At 46.9% G+C, this 22,528-nt stretch overlaps 1 protein-coding gene across 1 annotated transcript in view; it reads right to left on the bottom strand.

Annotated features, from left to right (window-relative positions):
* Positions 1–22,528, bottom strand: part of MAN2C1 (mannosidase alpha class 2C member 1) — a 362,406-nt gene that overhangs the window by 92,430 nt on the left and 247,448 nt on the right. Inside the window, exons 15-18 of the mRNA XM_086959311.1 lie at positions 14,768–14,853; positions 10,816–10,986; positions 10,142–10,224; positions 9,443–9,537 (exon numbers count right to left, since the gene is read on the bottom strand). Coding sequence (XP_086815437.1) covers positions 9,443–9,537; positions 10,142–10,224; positions 10,816–10,986; positions 14,768–14,853 — 435 coding nt within the window. The remainder of the gene's footprint in view (positions 1–9,442; positions 9,538–10,141; positions 10,225–10,815; positions 10,987–14,767; positions 14,854–22,528) is intronic.

The following is a 22,528-nucleotide window of genomic DNA, read 5'->3' as shown; positions in this document are numbered from 1 at the left end:
GACTGGTTCTGCGACCTGTGGCTGGCTATGTGGGGGCGCCCCTTCCATGGCCACGAAAGGGGCAAAAAGCAGAAGTTTGCTTGCGCTGGCCGAGGCCCAAGGACTTGGCCGTATCCCTGGAGTCCTTGAAACGCTCTAGCGCACTATCCGCTTTGTTGCCAAAGAGGCGACGGCCATCGAAGGGCATGTCCATGAGCGTGGCCTGGACATCCCCCGAGAAGTTGGCAGACAGCAGCCAGGCGTGGCTACGAATCGCCACCGTCGTGGAAATCGGTCTGCCCAGCGAGTCCGTGGTGTCAAGTCCACATCTAATCGAGTACCGTGCTGCATCCCGCCCCTCCACCAGTGCTTGGGCGAGCCGTATCCGGGCCTCCTCCAGACACTGTGGCAGCACCTCCGCAACCGTAACCCACAGAGAGTGGGTGTAACGGCCCAAAAGGCAGGCGGTGTTGACAGACCGCAGCCCCAAACTCAGAGAGGAGAACAGTTTCTTCCCAAACTGATCATACCTTTTGGATTCCCGATCTGGAGGAGCGGTCGGGAATGCGGTCTGGGACGTAGAGGCCTGAATCACCAGGCTCTCTGGGTTGGGGTGAACGGACAGAAAGCAGGGGTTGCCCGGAACCGGGCGGTGGCGTCGGGTCACGTTCCGATCCACAGGGAGGCATGTAGAGGGCTTGGACCAGATGCCTATCAGAACGTCGGTGAGGGCTTCGTTAAACGGAAGTAGAGGCTCCAAGGAGCTTGCCTGCAGTTTGAGCACCTCAGTGAGGAGGTTAGTCCTCGCGGCCCCGACAGGGAGCTCAAGAGCCAAGGCCTTGCCTGCCCTGTTCAACACCACGCTATTAGAAGCCCCCTCCTCCGAAGCCACGAAGGGAGGAGAGACGAATCCAGTGTCAGGCGAAGAGTCTAGACCACTGGCCTCCCCCAGCTCATCTGCCCAGTCCTGGCTCAACTGGCACTGCTGTGCCAGAGGGTCCTCAGACCCTCCCAGTCTTCCTAGTCATCCATCTCCTGGAAACCAGGCAAAAATTATGGAGCCGGGTCGTAGGTGAACTGTTCCCCCCCATCGCGTCGGAGACGGCGCCGAGCGGCGACGCTTCGGCATCGCACCCGGACCGGGGCTGAAACTGGGGACGGTGTCGTCCGAAGACGGCACCGGGAGTCGGACCCTCGGGGTCCGTGTCGGCGCCAGCGGAGGAGTCATGAGGTCGACTGGCGACGTCCCGGATCCAGGCCTGGATCATGTGGGGCCCTGCAGCGTCAGGACCGGAGTCGACGACGGCGCTGGGGCCGAGGCACCCGACGGCTCTGGGGTCGCTAGGGCTCCCAGTCGGAACCGCGGGGCCCGAAGGCGCCTCGGCAGGTTCCGACGGAGGGAAGGGAGTCTTCATGGCCGTGAGGAAAGCACTTATCTCCTCCGGCGTGGGGGCTGTTGCCCGAACCCCCGGCCGCGTCGGAAGAGCGATGACGTCTCTTTGACTTTTTTTTCGAATGCCTCGACTTACCGGAGGACTTGGAGCCCGACGAGAGGTGGTGACTGGACGAACGGCGATGACTGCGGCCCCGTGACCGGTCCCTCGACTTCCTCCTCGACCGGGACCTCGAGCGGCGCGGGACCGACTGCCAGAGCTCGAGCTGCTTATGGGACCGCTCCCGTCTAGCCTTCGAGGTCAAGGCCCAGCAGTCGGGGCACGACTGGTCATCATGGTCGGCCCGAGGCAGTAAAGGCACCGATGGTGGGGGTCGGTCACCGACATCAGGCGGTGACAGGCGTCGCAAGGTTTAAAACCAGGCATCCCTAACACCGTGAGTCGATATCGACTCGAAAAGTGATCAAAAGAGATCAAAAAAGTTAGTCAAAAAATTACTATAGTACTGCTCTTCCCAGATCTGAGCTTGCTGGCGTGGAAAAATGAAGAACTGACCTCAGGGCGCGAGAGCGGCGTCTAAGTACTCCGACGACGTCATCCTGGCGATCACGACGCTGACAACGGATGGGGAGCCGCAGATGTCGCCTACCGTCGCGCAAGGGTACTGCTAATGAAAACTTTCCGGATTCAGCCTGACGCCTGGGGATATTCTAAGGTATACCAATCTTACCATGTTTACAAGAGAGAGCACATGCACTTTACCACTGATCAGCAGTGTTAAAGTTCCCACAGTCAGACAACCACCAACAACAGGTCAGAAAAAATACAGGAGGAAGGCAAACATTTCTGGGATGAACCTGCAAAAAGGGCCAAGCCCAACACATATGTTGAAGTGTTATGTATTTATCAATCCCTTCTTTATGCTTTTTTACAATGTAATTTTCTGTTTAATTTTGTATGGTGTAGCTTACTTGTTATTTAATTGAATTGATGTTATTTGTTTCACAAATCAAAGTAGGTTGTCTAAAAATGTATATGCATGTTATGTTGTATGCTGCATAGAAGTGGTTTGGATACTAAATGCACTTAGTAATGTTTATATGATGACTAATCCTATTTATCCTTGTAAGTTGTTTAATATTCCGATTTTTCCCTGCTAGGCCTTGAAATGGTTTATTTTGCATTTCATCTCTCTACTGTGGTAAATTTTTACTACATTTTATGTATACTTCATATTTTTTTCCATTTCAGGATATCATTTTACCTACTTTTTAGAAGGCGTTTTGTGTGTAATTTAAATTTCTTTTGTAATTTATTACAATACTACTGAAAGGTATATTCAATATATTAATTCACTTTTTCCTTTTAGGTTGCTTCTAAATCATTTGATATATAATCAAGATTACATGTTTGTTATTAATATTTATAACCGGTTCAACACCCAGAGTACATGGACATCCATCTGCCACTGCTACTAAGGATACCTCCACTTCAGACCAGGATAAGCCTTCTGTGAGGAATCCACTCCTGTCAGTCCGAATGATGAGGAGCAAGCTGGTCCATCTGGTCCACCAGGGCGGACATCTACATCAAGTCTCCCTCGGCCCACACCTACACCTCCCACCCCAGCTGTTAGCACAACTCAGCCTCTGGATACCTCCACTTCATGTGTCCAAATGAACATCACCCCACTCTTGTGCCCCCCCTCCCCCCAAGTCCTGGCTGCTGTTGATCCACCACCACCACCTTCAGTATAGACAGGAACCAGTGGATGAGCTACATTGGGTCATGGGCACAGGTTAGTGAGTGTTGGGTCGTGGGAGGGAATCTGTAGGCCAGCAAAGTGAGGTCACTGGGTTCATTGTCACCTAGGCCACAATTGACCATGTCTTGTGATCCCTTTATCAGTATCGCTAAACAATAGGAGGAGTACCCCCTGGCGGAATCTCAATGCCTCCGTCGAAGAGATAGAGGTGCACAAGAAAAGGAAAGAAAAGGAAAGGAAAAATGTGTCCTTTGTTAGAAGACCCCTCACTCACCAACCTAGTTGGTGACATGCTTCATCATCGGGGTCCCACCCAGATAGCCGTATGCCATCCGGGTGTGCTGCGACACCTGACTACAGTGGAGCTGGTTGTTTTTCTTTTTTATGTGTAAGTGAATAAAACAGTGGTTTAAAAGTTGACCAGTTTAAAACCCTCTATGAAAGAAACCTTATCCCGTTCGGGCCCACTGCTTTCCCTGACTGTATCGCTTGTATTGCTAGTTGGATTTCTTCAATTGTGAGGTCTGCTTCCAATTCTTGGACCGCCTCTTGTGGAAGCGTCTGGATGATTATGTGAGTCAAGGAATCCAGGGCTGCATTTTTTGTGATTTCCCGATCGGGGGTGTATACCTTCTCAAAGTGGTCTGCTAATGTGTCTACGATCTCCTCAGGGTGTGTCTGCAAATGACCCTCACTAGTATACAACTGCTGAATGCCTTTACTACTCCCTCCTTTCTTATCTAACCAGGCTAACATTTTTCCTGCTTTGTCTCCCACGTCGTATATTTTGTGGGTCGTAGCCGAGACATTGTCAAGTACCTGCAGTCTAAGATGTTCCCTATACCTCTGCTGGCATAGCTGTAGAGTGTGAGCCGTATCCACTGTGGGATCTGCCATATGGGACACATACGCTGTGTGCACGGACCGTTCTAGCTCCGAAAGTTCCTGTCTTTGCGCTTTTTTGTGCTCTGTGAAGCGAAGGACCGTTTTGTACGCTTCCCAAAGGGTCGAGGGGGAGGACACAGAGTCCTTGTTCTCCTCAAAATAAAGCCTAGTCGCTGTCTTGAGATTTTTCTTAACACCAGGGATCTTCAAAAAATGTGGGTATATGGGGTATATCCTCTTACGAGTCTTTTCCCTACTAAGTAGTGTCAATACTATCGGAGAATTGTCCGATATTCCCGTTGGCTGTATTTCAATTGCCTCTACTTCTTGCATCACGTTTCCTAACCCCAAAAAGTCGTCTATGCGTGACACGCTATTGTGTACGGTCGAATGATAAGTGTATTGTCTGGTAGTTGGGTACCTTTGTCGCCAGATATCTACCAAGCCCATGGCCTCCAGGAACCTCTGGAAACTGATGGGACCGGGCATGTGCGCCCGCACCGGGAATTTATCCATCGTTGGATCAATCACTGAGTTAAAATCTCCCCCAATGTAGGTGTCTCCCGCCGGGAGGTTCAGTAGAAATTCTCCCAGTGCCGGTAGGGCCACTGTTTGAAGCGCCGGCGGTATATAGACCGACACTACATTCAAAAGCCGACCCTCCCACCGCTCGTGCACCGCTGCGAAGCGGCCCTGATCGCCTACTTTGTGTTGCAAAAAAATGAAAGGGGAGGTCTTCTTCAAGAGAATACCCGTCCCCCTGGAGCCAGAGGTAAATTCTGAGTGTGCTACCATCTTGTAGCCTCTTCGGTCCAGTGCCTGGCATGCTCTCCCCGTAAGGTGTGTCTCCTGCAGCAAAACCAAATGTGGGCCCTGGCGCTTGAGTGCCTGCATCACCAGACCCCTCTTAATTTTGTCTCCTAGACCCCGTACGTTCCAGGTCAGCATTGTTAGGGGTGGAACTGTTGTCTGTTGCATCAAGCCGCTATGGGCGGCATCTTGCGAGTGTTGTGACATAGTGAGGTGGTGTAAGTGGGACCCTCCGTGTCGCCCCCATCAGAGCAGTGAACCTAACGCCCCAATGAATAGTGTGTGTGTTTCTCTTGTCGCTTCGTGTCATTACGTGCAAAACTTGAACCATAACAATTGAAATCCATCTCCCCACCCCCCTTCCTGCCTCTCTGCTGCACGGACATAGAACCGCCCGCCTCCCCAACTTAGCAAAGTGCTTATCCCTGTCCCAACCCATTGTACTTGCTTGTAAGCGTAAGGATTTCCGCGATGACAGCGACCCCATCCGCCCTCTTCCGCTTCTTCCTGATCAGAGCTCAAGGGCAGCACGCCCACCATGGTAGACTACTGTTGCCAAACCCATTACAGCCGGGGTCCTAGGAGTCAGGTTGTTGTTCTTCTGCACCAAGCCCCGCCTCTGATACATTGTCCATACTGTACCCGGCCAATGTCTGTGAATTCTCTTGGATCTCGATCCGTTGGTTCCGCTGACCTCTGCCCGTGCGGCAAGGCGCCTCTACCTGTCGCCAACCGTCCAGCCATTCTCGTTCCGCCTCGGGTGTGTCAAAGAACCACGTTTTGTGATTGTCAACTACTCGTAGTCTCGCCGGGAATAGCAACGAATAGGGTAGTTCCTTTGCCCGCAGGGCCTGTTTCACGTCTGTGAAAGTTTTCAGACGACGGGCCACTTCGGCTTTATAATCCGGAAAGAAGGCTACAGTGGAGTTGTGTATCTTAATAGGCGGCTAAGTCCGTGCTGTTTGGAGTATGGCGTCTCTGTCCCGGAAATTAAACAGTCTGGCCAGTACTGGTTGTGGTGCCGCCCCCGGTTTCGGTGCTCCACCGGGTACCCTATGTGCCTTTTCTATTGAGAAGAAGTGTGACAGTCCCTTGGGTTGCAGCTTGGTTTTGATGAGTTCTTAATATAGAGATCCATTGCACGCTTGCCCTCCGATTCTGGTATGCCCAGGATTCGCACGTTGTTCCGTCTTGAACGTCCTTCCTGATTGTCCAGCTTCTCCTGGAGCTTCTTATTGATTGCTTCCATACGTTCCATTGCTAACTGTAATTCGGAGGTGTCTTCCACCAGGGACTTTGTGACTACCTCTACCTGCGCCACCCGTTCCGTCATTTTGTGCAAGTCTGCTCGCAGTAGGCCAACGTCTGTGGAGATTGACCCCACCGTCGTCTGTACATTGGACAGTGTTTTCATGAGGTCTTCCAACGTCACCTTCTTAGCTGCGTCTCCCTCCGGGCCTTTTCCTGTGGAGGTGCGCCCCTCTGCCTGCTGTGTGGTATTCTTATTGTATGCGTATTTGTCCAGCCTCGCCTGCGCCGTGTTATTCCTTGCACCTCTGCCCGCCATGGTTTTCACTTCCACTGTGTCGCCGAGCTCGGCCAATCCTGTACTAGAACTCTACTCCTTCTAGGTGACCTGGGGCCCAATTTGCGTCGGATAGTGCCGTGACGCGCATCGAGCGGCCCGTCCAGGGGCAGGAGGCACAATGGCACCGTATCTCGGGACTCCGAGGCCTTATGGATTGATCCGCCGTAGTGGAGCGTCAGTTCGGGCCCCTGTGGCACTGCCTTTGGGTCGCTTGATGTGGTATGCACACTGTGCTGCAGGTGTTACTTAGGCTGTGGCGTGTAGTGGTCTCCACCACCGCCGCGCGCACGCCTCGACAGAGTCACTGCGCCAATGGCGCGCCCGATATCCTCAGAGGCCTCCACTCGTCCCCCGAAGAGTCGGTGTCCCAATCAGGCTACATCCCGCGTCGCCACAGTGATATGCGGGCCGGTTTGCCTGGCACTGGCTGCCAAATGTTTACTCACGCCCTTTTGTGTGGCTCATTCTCTCCCCGGGTCTTCAGCGTGTGTTCCCTATTTCGCGGCGCTCCGCTATTCATGGGCGCTCCAGGGGGTGGAAATGTTCGTGGGCTGTTATGTGCGTTTTAATTACGGGTTCGCCGCCGTCCTACCCCCTGCACGGAAGTCCCGCCGCGCCGTCTCCGATGTCGGGGCTTCTCCTATGGGCCCTCTGGGAGTAATAATGCCGATGGGGGTGGGTGTTCGGGTCGCTGCCGGTGCGGTGCCGGGGCCGATTTTGTACCGTATTCCGCTCCGCCGTTTTCCTCGTTCTCCTGAGGACCGCTCCCTGCAGCGCCAACTTCGGGTGGATGTTACCGGCTTGCTAGTACTTCCACCCGGGCAGTCTGATACTCAAGCCCGGGGCTGCCGAGGTGTAAAGAGGCCTTCACCGGCACTTCGCGCTGCACTCGGTTTCTGTTGTCGGACCGCCACCGGAGTTGCGGCGGACGGTGCCTCCTGGTCTCCTCTCCCGGAATCCACTTCTGGAGGTACAAATATGTCGGATCACTGGCTGGATTTATTTAATGGAGCCGCTTTGGTCACGGAGCTCCTCTGCTACGCCGCCATCTCGCTCGGCTGCTAGCCACGCCCCCCCCTAAACCCATATTTTAACCACGTACAGGACTGAAGCGCAGGCGATATCATGCATTGCAGCCCTAAGGGGAACAGCAATAACCAGAATTCAGTGCCCAAGGCCCCCAACACACTATATCTCTTTATTAGCATACATACACCATACAATAAGAGTAAACGCAGACATGAAAGCTCTTCCACTCGATGCAGAGTATTGAGTGCACCCGTCGGATGGGAGGGCGTTATCGTTATCATTCTATATTAAGTAGGACTGTACTCGCAGATACTGGTTTCATTTACCAATGCGAATGGCTATTTCTATAGCTATTACTATGCATGACACTGTAACTTATATAAGACCTGAAACGCAAATATGTATGTACAGTGCTTATGTATCATGTCACTCTCTCTTATACTTGAAATGCCATTTATGCATTGACATGTGATCCGCTTATTCTTGAAAACCCAATAAAATAGTTTACAAAAAAAAAAAAAAAACACTAGAAGGAAAAATCCATAGCCGTTACCACATTTTTAAAGGAAAATGATAACAAATCCCAGCACCATAAAACGTAAGCACCAAAAAATCAAAGTGTCATGCCCAAATGGATAAGCTTTGTACCCCATCCCTGCTAACAATCTATCAAGATACTGGGCTTACTGAAAACTTCTACATTCCTATGAAAGCTCATCAGCTATCTATGAAAAATGTTAATGCATCCACTACACACACCTTCCCAGAATCCCTTAAAACTGGACTGATCCTTACCTTATTATAATCATATTCAATCACGATCATGCAATCTACTATCCAATCACACCTTAGAATCCTAAGGAAGAACATAACAAAGGCAGACTCCAACCAATAGCTCAACAAGATCAAGTGCAATACCATCCTTCCAGACTGCCAAACTAGGTGCAGGTCAGAATTCTGCACAGTGAATTCAACCATTCAAATGGTTGATCATGTATTCCTGATCTCCAACAATGAAGCCTTCTCGTCCTGACTGACACGACTACAGTGGTTTCTATCTTACTGGATATAATCGATCATGGGCTCATCCAGATGTGATCCTCCAAGTCTGCGGCATTCCACATGACTCCAGCGTCAACTTCTACATGAAGAGTAGCCTCTAGGAGTCCCATCTCAATCCTGCATACACCACCATACCCATATCCCAACCGTACATTGACCCTTACAGCAAGCAGAATCACCTGCGTTTCATGTTTGCTTGGGTCACACAGCATCGCATCAAGGCACAAGAAAGCCTGACTGGGCTTTACTGAGCATATCTGCTCAACATTCCCTGAACGCTACCTGACATATGTGCTCATTACCCAGGCATAGCTCAAAATATCCGCATCATCCCACTATGAGAGACAGGCTTTTTAGGGTAGAGCTGTCTGATGGCTTGGCACTATATATGCTCTCAGTGGTAGGGGGGGGGGCATAGCTCAAGCACCCCTGGCAGACCACCGTTACTGATCAACAATTAGCTTCTTCTCAAGCCTGCAACACTCAATTACAAATCTATTGACAAAATACTGAGCAATGTCTTTCCAAAGAAGAACAATAGTACAGGAATCAGCCTCAGTGGCAAAGCAAGAATAGATGCATATAATCATCAAAGAGATACTGCAAGAGCACAAAAATAAATTCATTTATTAAATCAAAAAGGTTTTTGTAGGTGGCAAAGATGCTTTATCTTTTTCAGGGTTAGCCTGATCAGCAACAATACAATAAACTCTAGCTACATCTTAGCTTCTTCTCAAGTGAACCACCCATAATTAACTGGAACTAACTGATGAAATGGCTGAAGACATGCGACCACTAAGATCACAGCGTGAGGAGCTTTTGCAAACAGGGTTGTTCTCAATTGATTGGGATCACAACAACAGGAAAAGTGGTCTTAGTTTGCTTCCCGGTATTTCGTTGCAGGTACTGTGTCAGAAAAGCTCCCCTTACCTATCAGAAGGCAGCAAGCGGAGAGACCTTAAGCGGCCAATCGGATCGACATGAACTCTGATGATTCCGTTCTCCATGATTATGGAAGAGTCCGACTAGAGACAAGCAGAGAATAAACCGGACTGTGAAATTTGCTCTGTTCACTATTATGTAGATTAAACATGTAGAACACGCACACATGTACTTCGATACCACACTCCTTAGGAGTCAACATTTATGGCACTGATCAGGATGCACTTAAAAAATGAATTTAAATCTCACACATAAAAAATAAAATTGTAACACTTGTTAACGCATAATGAGTGTGAAATTGCACCTTAGTACCAAAGAGCCATAACAGACAGCATCTTCTACTAAAGTGTCCACACTCACATCAGCTATTATGTTATGGTTATTGTGCAACAATACTACTTCTCTAAAGTGCCTCTTAGATGCACATATAGAGAAGCAAAAGAACAGATTCTGGAAGCTAAAGCTGTTAAGATTGATTTGGAATGTCACTAGAATTGCGTGCCTCCTAGCCATTTAAAAAAAATAGTTTTTACTCTGTCATTGGAATGGGTCTTTGCAGTACTATACCAGCACAAACAGCATTCTGTAATTAGTGAATAATTTCTCACTGTGCGGGTGTTGGACAGTGACAATGAAAGTCTCTTAATCCAGTATTGTGGAATGGCAGTGCCTTCGGCTGTCACTCACCTGCTTGATGACTGTTACAGGATGTGATGGGTGGAGGGATGACGTCAAGGACGTATAGCCCATGCTTGGTACTGTCATTAGGGCTGCAATGAACAGAGATATATAATGGGCAGGTTCTCTGCTTTATTTCATCCACTTATAGAACATTCCTCATGATTGCCACTGTCTGCATAAAAAATTAAAGTTTCTAAAGACTAGACAAGCAGTCAATGTCAAGCAACTTTAATACGATTAAACAATAAAAACTATCCCACATATGCTTTATCCTACATTATTTCAAAAGGATCTGTTGAATTTAGGAATCAATATGCCCTTCGCGAAACTGTTTGCTTCACCAGGTCATGGGAGTGCTTCTAGAAATAACTTATTTTACTGTTAAAAAAATAAGCATATATTTCTTTGACACATACGCATTTGGAAATATTTATTGGCATACTCCCTCAATTGTCAATTTAAATGTTTTACTTCAGCCCTTCCTGGCTGACATGTTTGAAACATATTACCATCTCTTTTCCATTAGTAACAAAGATACAATCCTTCATTTTTCACAAATAAACTTCAAATGTTCAGAGATCATAGTGAAACAGGAAACTGCCAGAACAGAATCAAGGCGCACAGGTATCTCTGCACAAGTATACACCTCAAACAGAAGAAAAGTAAGTAGGTAGTCATACCTAGGCTGGTCCCTCGTCCAGATTCCTCCAAGGACACCACTTCTGTTCGCTCCCACGCCATCGTGTTGAAAGCAGTAACACCTTTATTGAGTGCAGGCTGAGCTGAATGCGAATCGCTTACCAGAGCCTCCAGAGCCGCGCTTAGGAGCTGAGCACCTCCATTTCGAATATCTGCACAGGAACGTAAATTAGAGCAAATGTAAGTTACTATCACATTCTGTGAGAAAGTGCCATCTTTCTTATATTGTTATGCCCCCACTTCTTTTTGCTGAACTGCTGATGTGCTTTGACTGAGTGTGCCCTGGGCTCCTGCCAACCAGGTACCCAGGGCCTGTCTTCCTTCCCTAAAGCTGTATTGAAACAAAACCCAACTGGCATCTCTGGCCACCTATCAGCCCCTAGTAAATGGTACCGTAGGTGCCCAGGGCCTCGTGACCAGAGATGACTCCTAAGGGCTGCAGCACTTATTGTGCCACCCTTAGGGGCCCTGTACCCTGACACCCACACACTGCCTTTGCAGGCTGAGTGTCTAAGTACAGAACTAAACAGAGAGTCGACATGGCACACATCCGTGTGCCATGCCCACAGAACCCACTGCCCTGGCATACTTCAGTTACACCTCTAGCTGGGTGCCCTATGCCAGTGGTGTGGGCACAGGTGCATGGGCCATGTGCCCCTACAGTACCTAGAGCCATTCCTGGGCACTGTAAGTGCAGTGATATCATTAAGAGTATATGGTGCTGGGAGGTTGTCATTACGATCTCCACAGCACCATAATGGCTACACTGAAGACTGACAAGTTTGGTACCAAACTTCTCAGCACATTAAACCTGCACTGATGCCAGTGTGGGATTTAATGTAAAATGCACCAGAGGGCATCTCAGAGATGCCCCCTGGAAACCTAACCTACAATCCACGTCTGGTCTGAGGGGCTGCAGAGGCTGCCACACAGCAGACATGCTGATAGACCCCTAGGTGGAGAGCCCCCGCTCTCCTGGGTCTGCAACAATGCACATCCTGGACGAGGTGCTAGGTCTCCTCCCCCAGGATGGGCAGGGGGAAGCTTCAAAGGCATGCCGCCTCTGTGAGCTTCTCCAGACCATTTGCTGTACTCCGTGACTGGCCCCCACCAGTTCCAACCCCCACTCTGGCGGGAAACCCTACGTCAGGAAGGGGGGTGTGCCAGCCTGTGCCAACCCCACCCCATTGAATAACATTGAGTGCCCGACGGCTCAAACGCACCCTGCACCCAGCTGCCCGAGTGCCTCTGGCTGTGCAACCTTTGTCTTATCCTACTTCCCCCTTTGCCCTGAGCAAGTGACCAGGAGTCCAGCTCCCACAACCGTGTGGCCTGCTAGCCAGCAGCCACCAACCGGAGGACCTCTGCCCCTCATTGGATAACATTGGGCCTAACTACCTCTGCACCCGGCTGCCCCTGTGCCGCTGAGGGTGAACCAACTGTATCTACCTGACCCTGGGAGAGCCCTGAGTCTATGCCCAGTACCCTAACTTCCCTAGTCGAGTACTTACCTGGAAACCAGCAACTCACTCACCTGCCATTGGATTACATTGACTGGTTTGACTCGAAAAATCTTCTAAGTGTGAAGTTTTGAAAACTTAAAATAGTCCCATAAAATCAACCGAATTCCGAAGTACTCACCTGTGATCAGGAGAGAAGCCAGTACTGCATCTTGTAGCCCAGTACTGAACCGCAAAAGTAATCCTAGTCGGGTTTACTAGTAACTTGAATTTTCTCCGTAGGAATTCATTGTGTGCTTTTCTGTGAAATTTCTGCTGTCTACTTTTGAAAACTTGAAATATTCTTTAAAAAGCACACCAAATACTAAAACGTAATTACTTACCTGATTTAAGTTGAGACCCCAGTGCTGGACCTAGGTGCCCTGTACTGAATTACAAAAGTAACGAGATTGTACTTTAACTGCACCCTGAATTTTCTCCCATTGGATAACATGGCCAGATTTTCATTGAAAAGTTTCTAAGTGTGAACTTTTAAAACAGCTTAATATTCCTTAAAAATACTGCAATAACTAGAACGTTTTTGCTAAACTGTTTTCAGCCTAGATCCCAGGACTGAATCTAGGATCCAGTCCTGGAACTACCAGAGTAATTCAGAAACAGTATGGAAGGATAAAAACACTAATATATGAATTGCTATCACCTCTTTTTAAAAGGACTCCGCAAATGTTTTGAATGCTTGTTACAGATCTGTCTTTTTCACGCTTATATCATAACTGCACTTTACTTTTATTGTATAACTGTGTTTTTAATTGTAATGTAAATGCTTTTATGGTTGTTAATACGAACAACCGAATAAAGTTTATTGACTTGACTTGACTACCAGAGTAATCTACAAAGTAATCAGCTGTATTTATATAGAAAAACCCATTGAGCTCAAAGCTAAATTGTGTTTAGAATTGTGTTGCCTACTGCAACCCCTGTACCTATTGTGTTTACAAAATGTGTTGCCTTTCTGCAAAGTACTCATCTGAGACCTCTCACATTGAGAACAGTATATTTTGATACCTTTTGGTTCTAAAAATAAAACAATTATATCTTTGATATAAAATCAATTGGCCTGGAGTTCAGTCTTTGAGTGTGTGAAACCTTTTGCTGACTGAGTGGGTACAACAAATGCTTTACATTGTTCTCTGGTACTGCCTTACTGCTCGACCAAGCTACCCCTTTACAGAATAAGGTCACACTTGGCTTTAACCTCTGTTATACCTCTGGGGTTTGTGGACTCTATAAACACACTACCTTATTTTGGTCCAGTATATATAGAGCCACTTTCTCACATATTCCCCTACCTGTGCCATTGGCCTGTGTAAATAAACGTTTAATCTGATTATATGTATGTATATAGATATGTCTATTTCTTTTTATACATTTGAATAATAGTTATGTTTTAAATATATAGATATTCTTTGGGTCTACTTAACAAATGGACATGTTACTTAGGGTTAAACTATAAATATCATTCTATTCTTAACATGAATAAAGCTCTCTCCATAGTTTTCCTACAAGTTATTTGATTAGATGCTTATGGTTCTTCGCTTATTTATCTATCACAATATGCAAAAATTATCATAACTTTCTACAATTGTTCACTATTGAAATACTGAAAAAATATTTAATTAAAAAAGCAAGCAAAATGCACAAATAAATTAGTTTACAGTACAGCAACACTTGAAAGTCTGAGTTTATTAAACACAACTTAAACTCTAATATATTCCCTTCCTTATACATGTATACCCTCCTTATACATGTATACCCTCCATGTACTTATGTATCTATATATTTTTTCCTTTACTCCTACTGTAAACAAAACAAAAATAAAAAAATTGAGTCTCTCCAATACACTATGTTTCACCCTATACCTCTCTCAATATATCCTCTACCTCCACTTTCTGACTCATCTCAAACCTCATTCTATTACTATGAACTTGAAAATAACCCTTTCTTGACTCTTCCCTTCTCTATCCCTCCGTGGATCACCCCAAAACTTATTTTACTACTATGATCTCCCATACAATCCTTTCCAAATTCTTCCTTCATGTATCCCTCCTTAGACTCTTCTGAATACTCATTTTACTACTATGATCTCCCTAATCCATTTCTAGAGGCTCTTCCCTCCTCCATCTCTACTTTACTCATCCCAAGCCTGCTCCTACTACTATGATCTCCCAATAAACACTTTCTAGACTCTTCCCTCTTCTATCTCCATTATCCTTTTCAATCCAACTAAGAGACTCATGTACACCGCTCAAATTAACTCAAATGTTTCCCAATACTAATTCACCACTAATCCTTTTTGGGTTCCAGAGTAGTGTGCTACTCGTTGAAAAGCACTTCAATACCTCGTATGGGGAAGTAAGCTCTATATAAAAAAATTACAATATACCAGCCTGAGGTAGGTCAGATCAGTTCTCACCTTCATAGTATCGCATGGCATCTTCAACCACCAGTTGAATGCAGCTTCCTGGCACCACGTCATGAAACTGATTCAGGAGAAGTAACCTGTAATCAAGAAGCGAGGAAGGAGAAGTTAGATGCAGAATGGGCAAAATGTACTCATTGACACCTCTCGGTAGGAGCTTGTAGGACATTGGAAGTATAACTAGGGATTTCCTGCTGCAAAGTAAAGAATGATGTGGGGGCAACTTCAACATAGCGGCCCGCCTGGAATTTAACAGTAATGAGAGTTTATTTGACACCAGTAGATTCACTTGCATTACATAAATTGTGCCAGTTAAAGGCGGGATCTTTTAATTGTGTGGATGTCCTTTAGCATGAGGGTAGTGGCCAAAGCTTTCGCTGAACTTATGGGCTACCTGAAATAGTTTATATGACCTTTAAATCATTTGTCTCCTTAGAAACATTAGAAAACTGTACTTATGCATGCCATTTGTGAATCTGTTCTCAGTTATATGCCAGCAAAAGTGACAGGAGTGAAAGAGTTGAAGGGACAACAAATGCCATTAACACTGGTCTTACTCTAGGCTAACTGGGATAGTAGTATCTTTTTTCTCATACAGGGTCCTAAATGGCAAGTCTACATGCTACAAACTACACCCACTATGCTATCGTTGCAATCCAAATATCTTCATAGCTAGATGTCTTTCTTCTTACACAGATGTGCAAAAGCACCAGTTGAGGTGGGTAGGATAGCTTTTCACACTCCACTGTGAGTTCTGCAGAGCACCTGTAAGCGACTTTGGTAATAGCAATCAATGAGTTAAACACTCAGTACTGATATCAGAGTGATATGCCAGCGAGAGATAAAAATCCTGAAAAAGCCAACTTAGCTTTCCACGCTTCGGAGATGGATAAATTGAGTGCTATTAAATAGGTAACAGCAACACCTGTTAGCAGACAGATTTACACAATAAGTAAGTAAGGAAAAGCTTGAGGTCCCATTAAGGCATGACTAAGGGAGATGGGGGGGGGGAACATTTGTTGTAGCACTTACACAAATTACACCACAACTGCTAATTTAAACAAGGAGGGCTATTCAAGCAACCGTCGGCAACTGAGAGGGCTGAAAGATCATCTTTAATTGTGCCAAGAGCTAAGTTTTCCTGCACTAGAGACAGAACAAATAACAAAACATCAGACAGTTTGGCCTTGAGGAGGCCAACCTGGTGAGTGTCACACCAAACCACAAAATGGTTCCAATGGTAGGCGTTAACAGTTTTTTGTCAAGATATGTTTGGTTGCCAAGATGATATAAATTCCCTCCGTTTAAGGTCAAAGGTGTTTAGCTGTCGCCACCCAATCACCACCCATGAAGGTGGAGGTTGCAAAGTCCCAGGTGCAGAACCCTGCCCTGTTGCTGTGACAGCAGGTATTACAAGAGGGGCAGCCTCATCGAAGGACATATGCTCAAGCCCGAGAGTTCTAGATACCAAACTTCCCGTCCCCTATATGGAAAAACTAGGAGGACAATGGCTTGGTGTGTCCTGATGATCTTAAGAACTCCCTTTGATGAATGGTGAGAAGGCTTTCAGGGCCAAGCGGATAGCCTTTAGCTCCATAAGGCTGATGTGGAGCTAGATTTCCCGCCGGAGACCCGAAGACACTGATCTCTACCTTTCTCAGATCATTACCATATCCCAGGAGCAATGCATAGGTCACCATTGTCAACTCTGGGTGGGGCAGAGGGGTCTGCTGCTGACAAAATCGCAGTTCAGAAAAAAACTCCTAGAGATCCCTTTCAGTATCCTCCGAAAACTGAACATGGTCTGATATTCGGCTGACTGGGACTGCAGATCCCATTGCAGAGCCTGCAAATGCCATGTGGTGTGTTCGGCCATCAGTATGGAGGATGCCATAAGTACCGACATGCTCAGAGTTGACCTCACTGAAATCTAGGACAGAGACTGAAAGATCGAGATCATAACTTGAATGTCCAGGACTCTCTTCCCTGGAGAAAAGGCACAAAACCGAACTGTGTTGAGAATGGCTTCACAGAAGGGGAGTGTCTGAGGAGTCAGGTGGCATGTTTATAGTGAGCCCCAAGGATGACAAGAGGTTCCCTATAGTCTGGAGGTGGTTGACGACTTCCTGGTGCAAACCCGCCTTCAACAGCCAGTCGTCGAGTTAGGGGAAATCTGGCACATCTGGGGGGGCTGAGACCAAAGGGAAGCACATCAATTCGAAAATACGTCTCCCTACCACAAACTGCAGGTAGCATTGATGGACCCACAGGGAAGAAACATGGAAATTGGTGCCCTACAGATCCAACTCCATCATCCAGGGTGCCTGGGTAGAGAGCGGACAAGACCCGGGCCATAGAGATCATTTTGAACTTCTTCTTTCATAGGAAGGCATTGAGTGAGCGCAGATCTAGAATAGGCTGTAGACCTCCATCCTTCTTGGACACCAGAAAATAGAGAAATAGCAACCATGCAATACTTCTGGCTAAAGCACCCTCTAGGCAATCACTTTGTTCAAAAGGGATTGCTGCAAAATAGACAGCTGGGTCTTCATAAGTCGCAGGGGTGATGGGTGGGAGGTGCGGTGGGGAAGAAAGGAAGGGTAGGGCATAATTCTTAAGTCAATTGGCAGTACCCACCTGTTCAATGTGATATCCTGCCAACCCGGATAGAATCAGTGGATTCTGCCTCCAACTGGGTGGCTGCGACCCTGTAAGAGTACACTAAGGATGCTTGACGTGCGGAGATACGGGGGACTAAGATGTTGGTGGACTGAATGGCATACTGAACTTGGTCACAGGCGCGGTGGGCACCATGGCCTCCTCTGCAAAACTGCTGGGTTCCTTGGTGGGGATTGACATGCTGGTGGTAAGAAACACCTCTTCCAAAGCCACAAAAGGAATGCTGAAAGCGCTGCTGGTGAGGCTGGGTATAAAGGCCCAGGGAGTGAGTGATAGCCCTACTCTTCTTGCAGCTTGTAAGGGCAGATTGAGCCTTGCACCCGAACAGACGAGTGCCATCGAACAGCATGTCCATCAGAGAGGAGTGGACATTGCCTAAGGACCGAGTAGAACGTAGCTAAGCATGGTGATGAATGGCAACACAAGCACCTATATCCCGTCCAACGGAGTCAGTGGTGTTCAAGCCACAACAAATTGTGCACTTGGCTGCGTAATCGCCATCTTTAATGACCTGTGACAGAAAAGGGCAAAGATTTTCAGGAACACCTGGGAGGAATTGGGACACTGAGTTCCAGGGAGCATGAATGTTTTGGCCTAGAAATTAGGAAGCAATAATGGATCGTAGGACCAAACTGGTGGATGAGAAGAGGCATTTATTGAATGTCTCCAATCGCTTTGATGCCGTACGAGAGGGAGGAAAATTGTCAGGGTTGGTCTGACTGGTGGAGGCCTGTACCATGAACCACTCAGGAGAAGGGTACTGCGACAAGAAGGCTGTGTCACTTGGAGCATTGGTGATGGAGACTGACACTTTGCCAGTTACAGGACCAAGGTTTAGCCAAGTCCCGTGTACAATATTAGTCAAGGCCTCATTAAAAGGTAGTTTAAAAGGTAGGAAAGACTCAGGAGAAGTCTAGCCAGGCTGTAGGACTTTGTTAGGACGCTGGTTTGCACCTCCTTAGGGAGGAGCTGGAGGTCAAGATCTACGCCTCCCTACACATAACCACAGCATAGGATGCAGAATCCTCCATAGCGGGGCCAGGAGGGGAGAAAAGCGCAGAATCTGAGGAGCTGTACAGCCCACTACCATCTTGCAAGTCCTCACACCAATTGTCATTGGCAAAGTACTGAGGGAACTCATCACCTTGGTCAGGATCGTATTCAGAGTAGTTTCAAAAAGATAATGCAAAAAGAATCAACTGCCTGGGGGAAAGGGGAGTGTAGAAACTTCGGTCGGATTTTGGTTGGGATGCTGGTCGAATTCAAACTAGCAACAATCGGCGTTAGAAATAACAATCAGGCCACCGCTTGGGGTGGTGAAGAAAGCATCGCCGTTGACGTACCCAGGCATAGATTGGGTATGTGCGTCCCTGGCAACGTCGGTACATGAGCCGAGGGTAAAAGCGGCTCAGAGGGTCCAGCTACTGCTGATGGCAAATCCACCGGAGACAATCCAGGTGGTAGGCCTTTTAGCTCAATGGGGCCCGAAGGCGCACCAAAGGCAGTCGGTAGAGATCTGAAGAGCTGGAGCATAGCTGAGTGAAACTCTTCGATTTGGCGCAGCTGCAGAATGGATTCCAAAATTGACCGACATTGGGAGCGGGAACGGAACCACTGGTGCTGCCCATGCGCTTCATCAAGAGAGTGGGAATGGTGCTTCGACTTCTTATGTTTCTTGTGCTTACCTAAGGATTTGGAGTGCAACAATGATTGGCCTCAAGAGCAGCTGTCGACTCTAGGAGCAGCAATAGTAAGGAGCTACTTGGAACGGTACTTGTGCAGGCCCGTTGCAGCATTTCCTTATGCTTGGTTCTGTAGAGGTTCGCCTGACATTCCCTGATGGGCTTCTGGTTTATCAACGTGCAGTACATGCAGTACTTGGAGTCACGGCTCGATCCCAGAAACCACAGGCAAACCTGGTGGGGATCTGTCACAGACATTTGCTTTCGACGGTCCTTACAGGGCTTGAAACCAGTCATCTTAGAATTGACATCCCTTGAACTCTGACAAAAAGGAGGCTTTGAGAGACGAGAAACGCTTCGGATCCACATCTATAGTCATGGAAAGAAAGTAGCTGACACCTTTACAGGCTTCGCACGTCACTACAGTAGCAGAACGTCATTAGTGTGGAGTCGTAACAGCACCACCTTCCAGCGTGCTACAAAAAAGTTTCTGAATCTTGTCTGGAGCCTGGGGAATATTCTCAAGGTGAGGAATCTGCTGCTCGAAGTCTCTATCAGAAGTGTACAATTATGATTTGAGAATATTGTAAGTATTCAAAAAAGTATGCAATACTAATTTCTCCAGAAGGAAGAGCAGGGTAGTAATTGAAATCTTTCACTTAAGAAAAGGAAACATGGAATTCAGCTTTTCTTATGCTCGTTATTTGTAATATTTCAGTAGGTAAGGCCTTACGCTATCGAGAAAACATTTACACAGCAGTGTCTGTAATATGGAAAGAATGGTAGAGTAATGATTGGCGGATGGTCCTGTATTGAAGTACACTTGCACTCAGTACTATTGTTGAAAACCCCATCCAATGTTGGCAAACATACACAAGCAACGCCTTCCAGCAGGTTTAAACTGTGCGCCAGATTTAAGCGCCATGAGACCCTCACGGATGAGCAGTCGTGCAACATAAAAACACTGATTGATGGATTGAAGTCGCCCACGAAATATCTTCAGGGGCCCTGCACTGTCCGACAGTAGTGATCAGCTTCCTTGTGATGAGCTCCAACAGCAAAATGTTTTAGGTTCAGTTTCTCCTAAATGCTTCTACGATGTAAACTATGTACTTCCACTTCTAACAACTCATTTACCAAAGGCAAGTAAAATGTCAGTAATTTACCATCAAATATTCTAATAACCCTTTATTTCAATCAATGACAACAGGCAAGTGACCCATTACTTCTGCAATCACTCCAAGATTTGAATAAAACATGAAGTAATGCACTAATGTTTTTAATTATAGCACCAGTAGGTGCAACTGCTTTGAATTTCTGCAGAATGCAACTGGATGTGTAAAGCATAGCTATGGACCAAATTACCTCAATAGGCTTTCTTTTGCAAGTACGACGTATGGATTAGACATCATGAGTGTTTGAAAGCCTAGGCGCTTAGGTTTGTGGCAAATGTACACAGAGAGTGCATTTAACATGAAGATAATCTGCGAGCAAATCACTGACCTCCTTCCAAGATGCAACATGTTTCTGAAAAAAGTTCTGAAATAGTTTTGTCTCTGAGTCTAGGGTACAGTTACATATGTGAGAATGTAATATGGTGTTGGGGTATTTATGAGCCTTTCCAGATATGAACTGGTTGGTGAAACAAGCACTAACAGCAAGGCAGTTCACTCAGTGTGGTGTTCTGGACCACTCAGGGGCAAAACATACTAGGAGGCTGGAGGGCAGGGTGTAGGCCGTGCAGAATCTAGCAGCACCCAATTGAAGCATATTGGCACTTATATTTTATTTGATAGGGCTTTTAGTCTCCAGAATCATTCTGGTTTGTGTATTGTTCTAAGATTTCAGTCAAATGCTACTGAAACGTGGAATGAGCATTGGTATACTCAGCCATTGTGAATCATTTAGTAGTTTTTAATTAATTTTAGCCAACACATTTGGGTATTAAGAATTGGAAATCACAGTATGCATATGTTAGGCTTTTTGTCAATCTGGTCAAAATAATTTATACACCTTGAATGTGGGTGGAGGGGCAAAATGCTTGAAATCATGTGTATGATCTAGAGAACGTCATCCTGGAGTTTGGTGTTTTTGTCACACATAATAGTTTGTCCCTGAATTGTTGTTCTTTGTTTGTTATTGGGTCTAGAAAAGTAAAAGACACTATTACCCAAGAAAGATCTTAAAAGTTTGCAAGGAGGTAGAGTTTGGATCGCATGGGTCTATTTTTTGCAGGAAAGATGATTTGTGATACTTTTTAGAGTCGTTTTCTACAAGGATAGGTGAGGTTAAATACCATTCTTTTTTCCACTGAAAAACAAAACTTACAGATGGGAAAAGAAGTCGTTAATGCAAGAAGTGTGACCAATTGCAAGCATGGAGGTACATCAATGGGCAATAAAGATTGCAGTCAAGTCAAGTCAATAAATGTATATAGCGCGCTACATACCCAGAGGGTCTCAAGGCGCTTGAGGAAGGGTGGGGAATTACTTGTCAAATATCCACATTTTAAGTTGCTTTCTGAATGCTAGGTGGTTCTGAGTAAGGCGAAGGTGAGTGGGAAGTGAGTTCCAGGTTTTAGCTGCCAGGTAGGAGAAGGATCTACCTCCCATGGGGGTTTTGTTGATGCGAGGTACAGTGGCAAGGGCTTGGTTGGAGGATCGTAATTGGCGGGAGGGGGTGTAGAAGGACAGTCGTGTGTTGAGGCATTCGGGTCCGATTTCGTAAAGTGCTTTGTGTGCGTGGGTTAGGAGCCGGAAAGTAATCCTCTTATTGATGGGGAGCCAGTGGAGGTTTTTCAGGTGACCAGAGATGTGTTCTTTACGCGGGATGTCTAATATGAGCCTGGCTGAAGCGTTCTGGATGCGTTGGAGTTTTTTCTGGAGTTTTGCGGTGGTACCGGCGTAGAGGGTGTTTCCGTAGTCCAGTCGGCTCGTGATCAGAGCGTGGGTGACTGTTTTTCTAGTTTCAGTTGGGATCCAGCGAAATGTTTTTTTGAGCATGCGCAGAATGTTGAAGCAAGATGAAGAAACAGCGTTGACTTGTCTGGTCATCGAGAGTGAGGAGTCCAGGATGACGCCCAGGTTGCGTGCGTGGTCCGTCGGGATGGGTGCTTATCCAAGGGCCTCTGGCCACCAAGAGTCATCCCAGGCGGAGGGGGAGGTGCCTAGGATGAGGACTTCGGTTTTGTCTGAGTTCAGTTTCAGACGGCTGTGCTTCATCCATTCGGCTACTTCTTTCATTCCTTCATGCAGGTTGGTTTTGGCAGTGTTAGGGTCTCTGGTGAGTGATAGGATCAGTTGAGTGTCGTCGGCGTAGGAGATGATGTTGAGGTTGTGTTGGCGTGCGATGGTCGCGAGGGGGCTCATATATACGTTGAAGAGGGTGGGGCTGA

The sequence above is a fragment of the Lissotriton vulgaris genome, chromosome 2_2 (assembly GCF_964263255.1).
Source record: "Lissotriton vulgaris chromosome 2_2, aLisVul1.2, whole genome shotgun sequence".
NCBI classification, from domain to species: domain Eukaryota; kingdom Metazoa; phylum Chordata; class Amphibia; order Caudata; family Salamandridae; genus Lissotriton; species Lissotriton vulgaris.
This window is presented reverse-complemented; position numbering and strand designations above follow the sequence as displayed.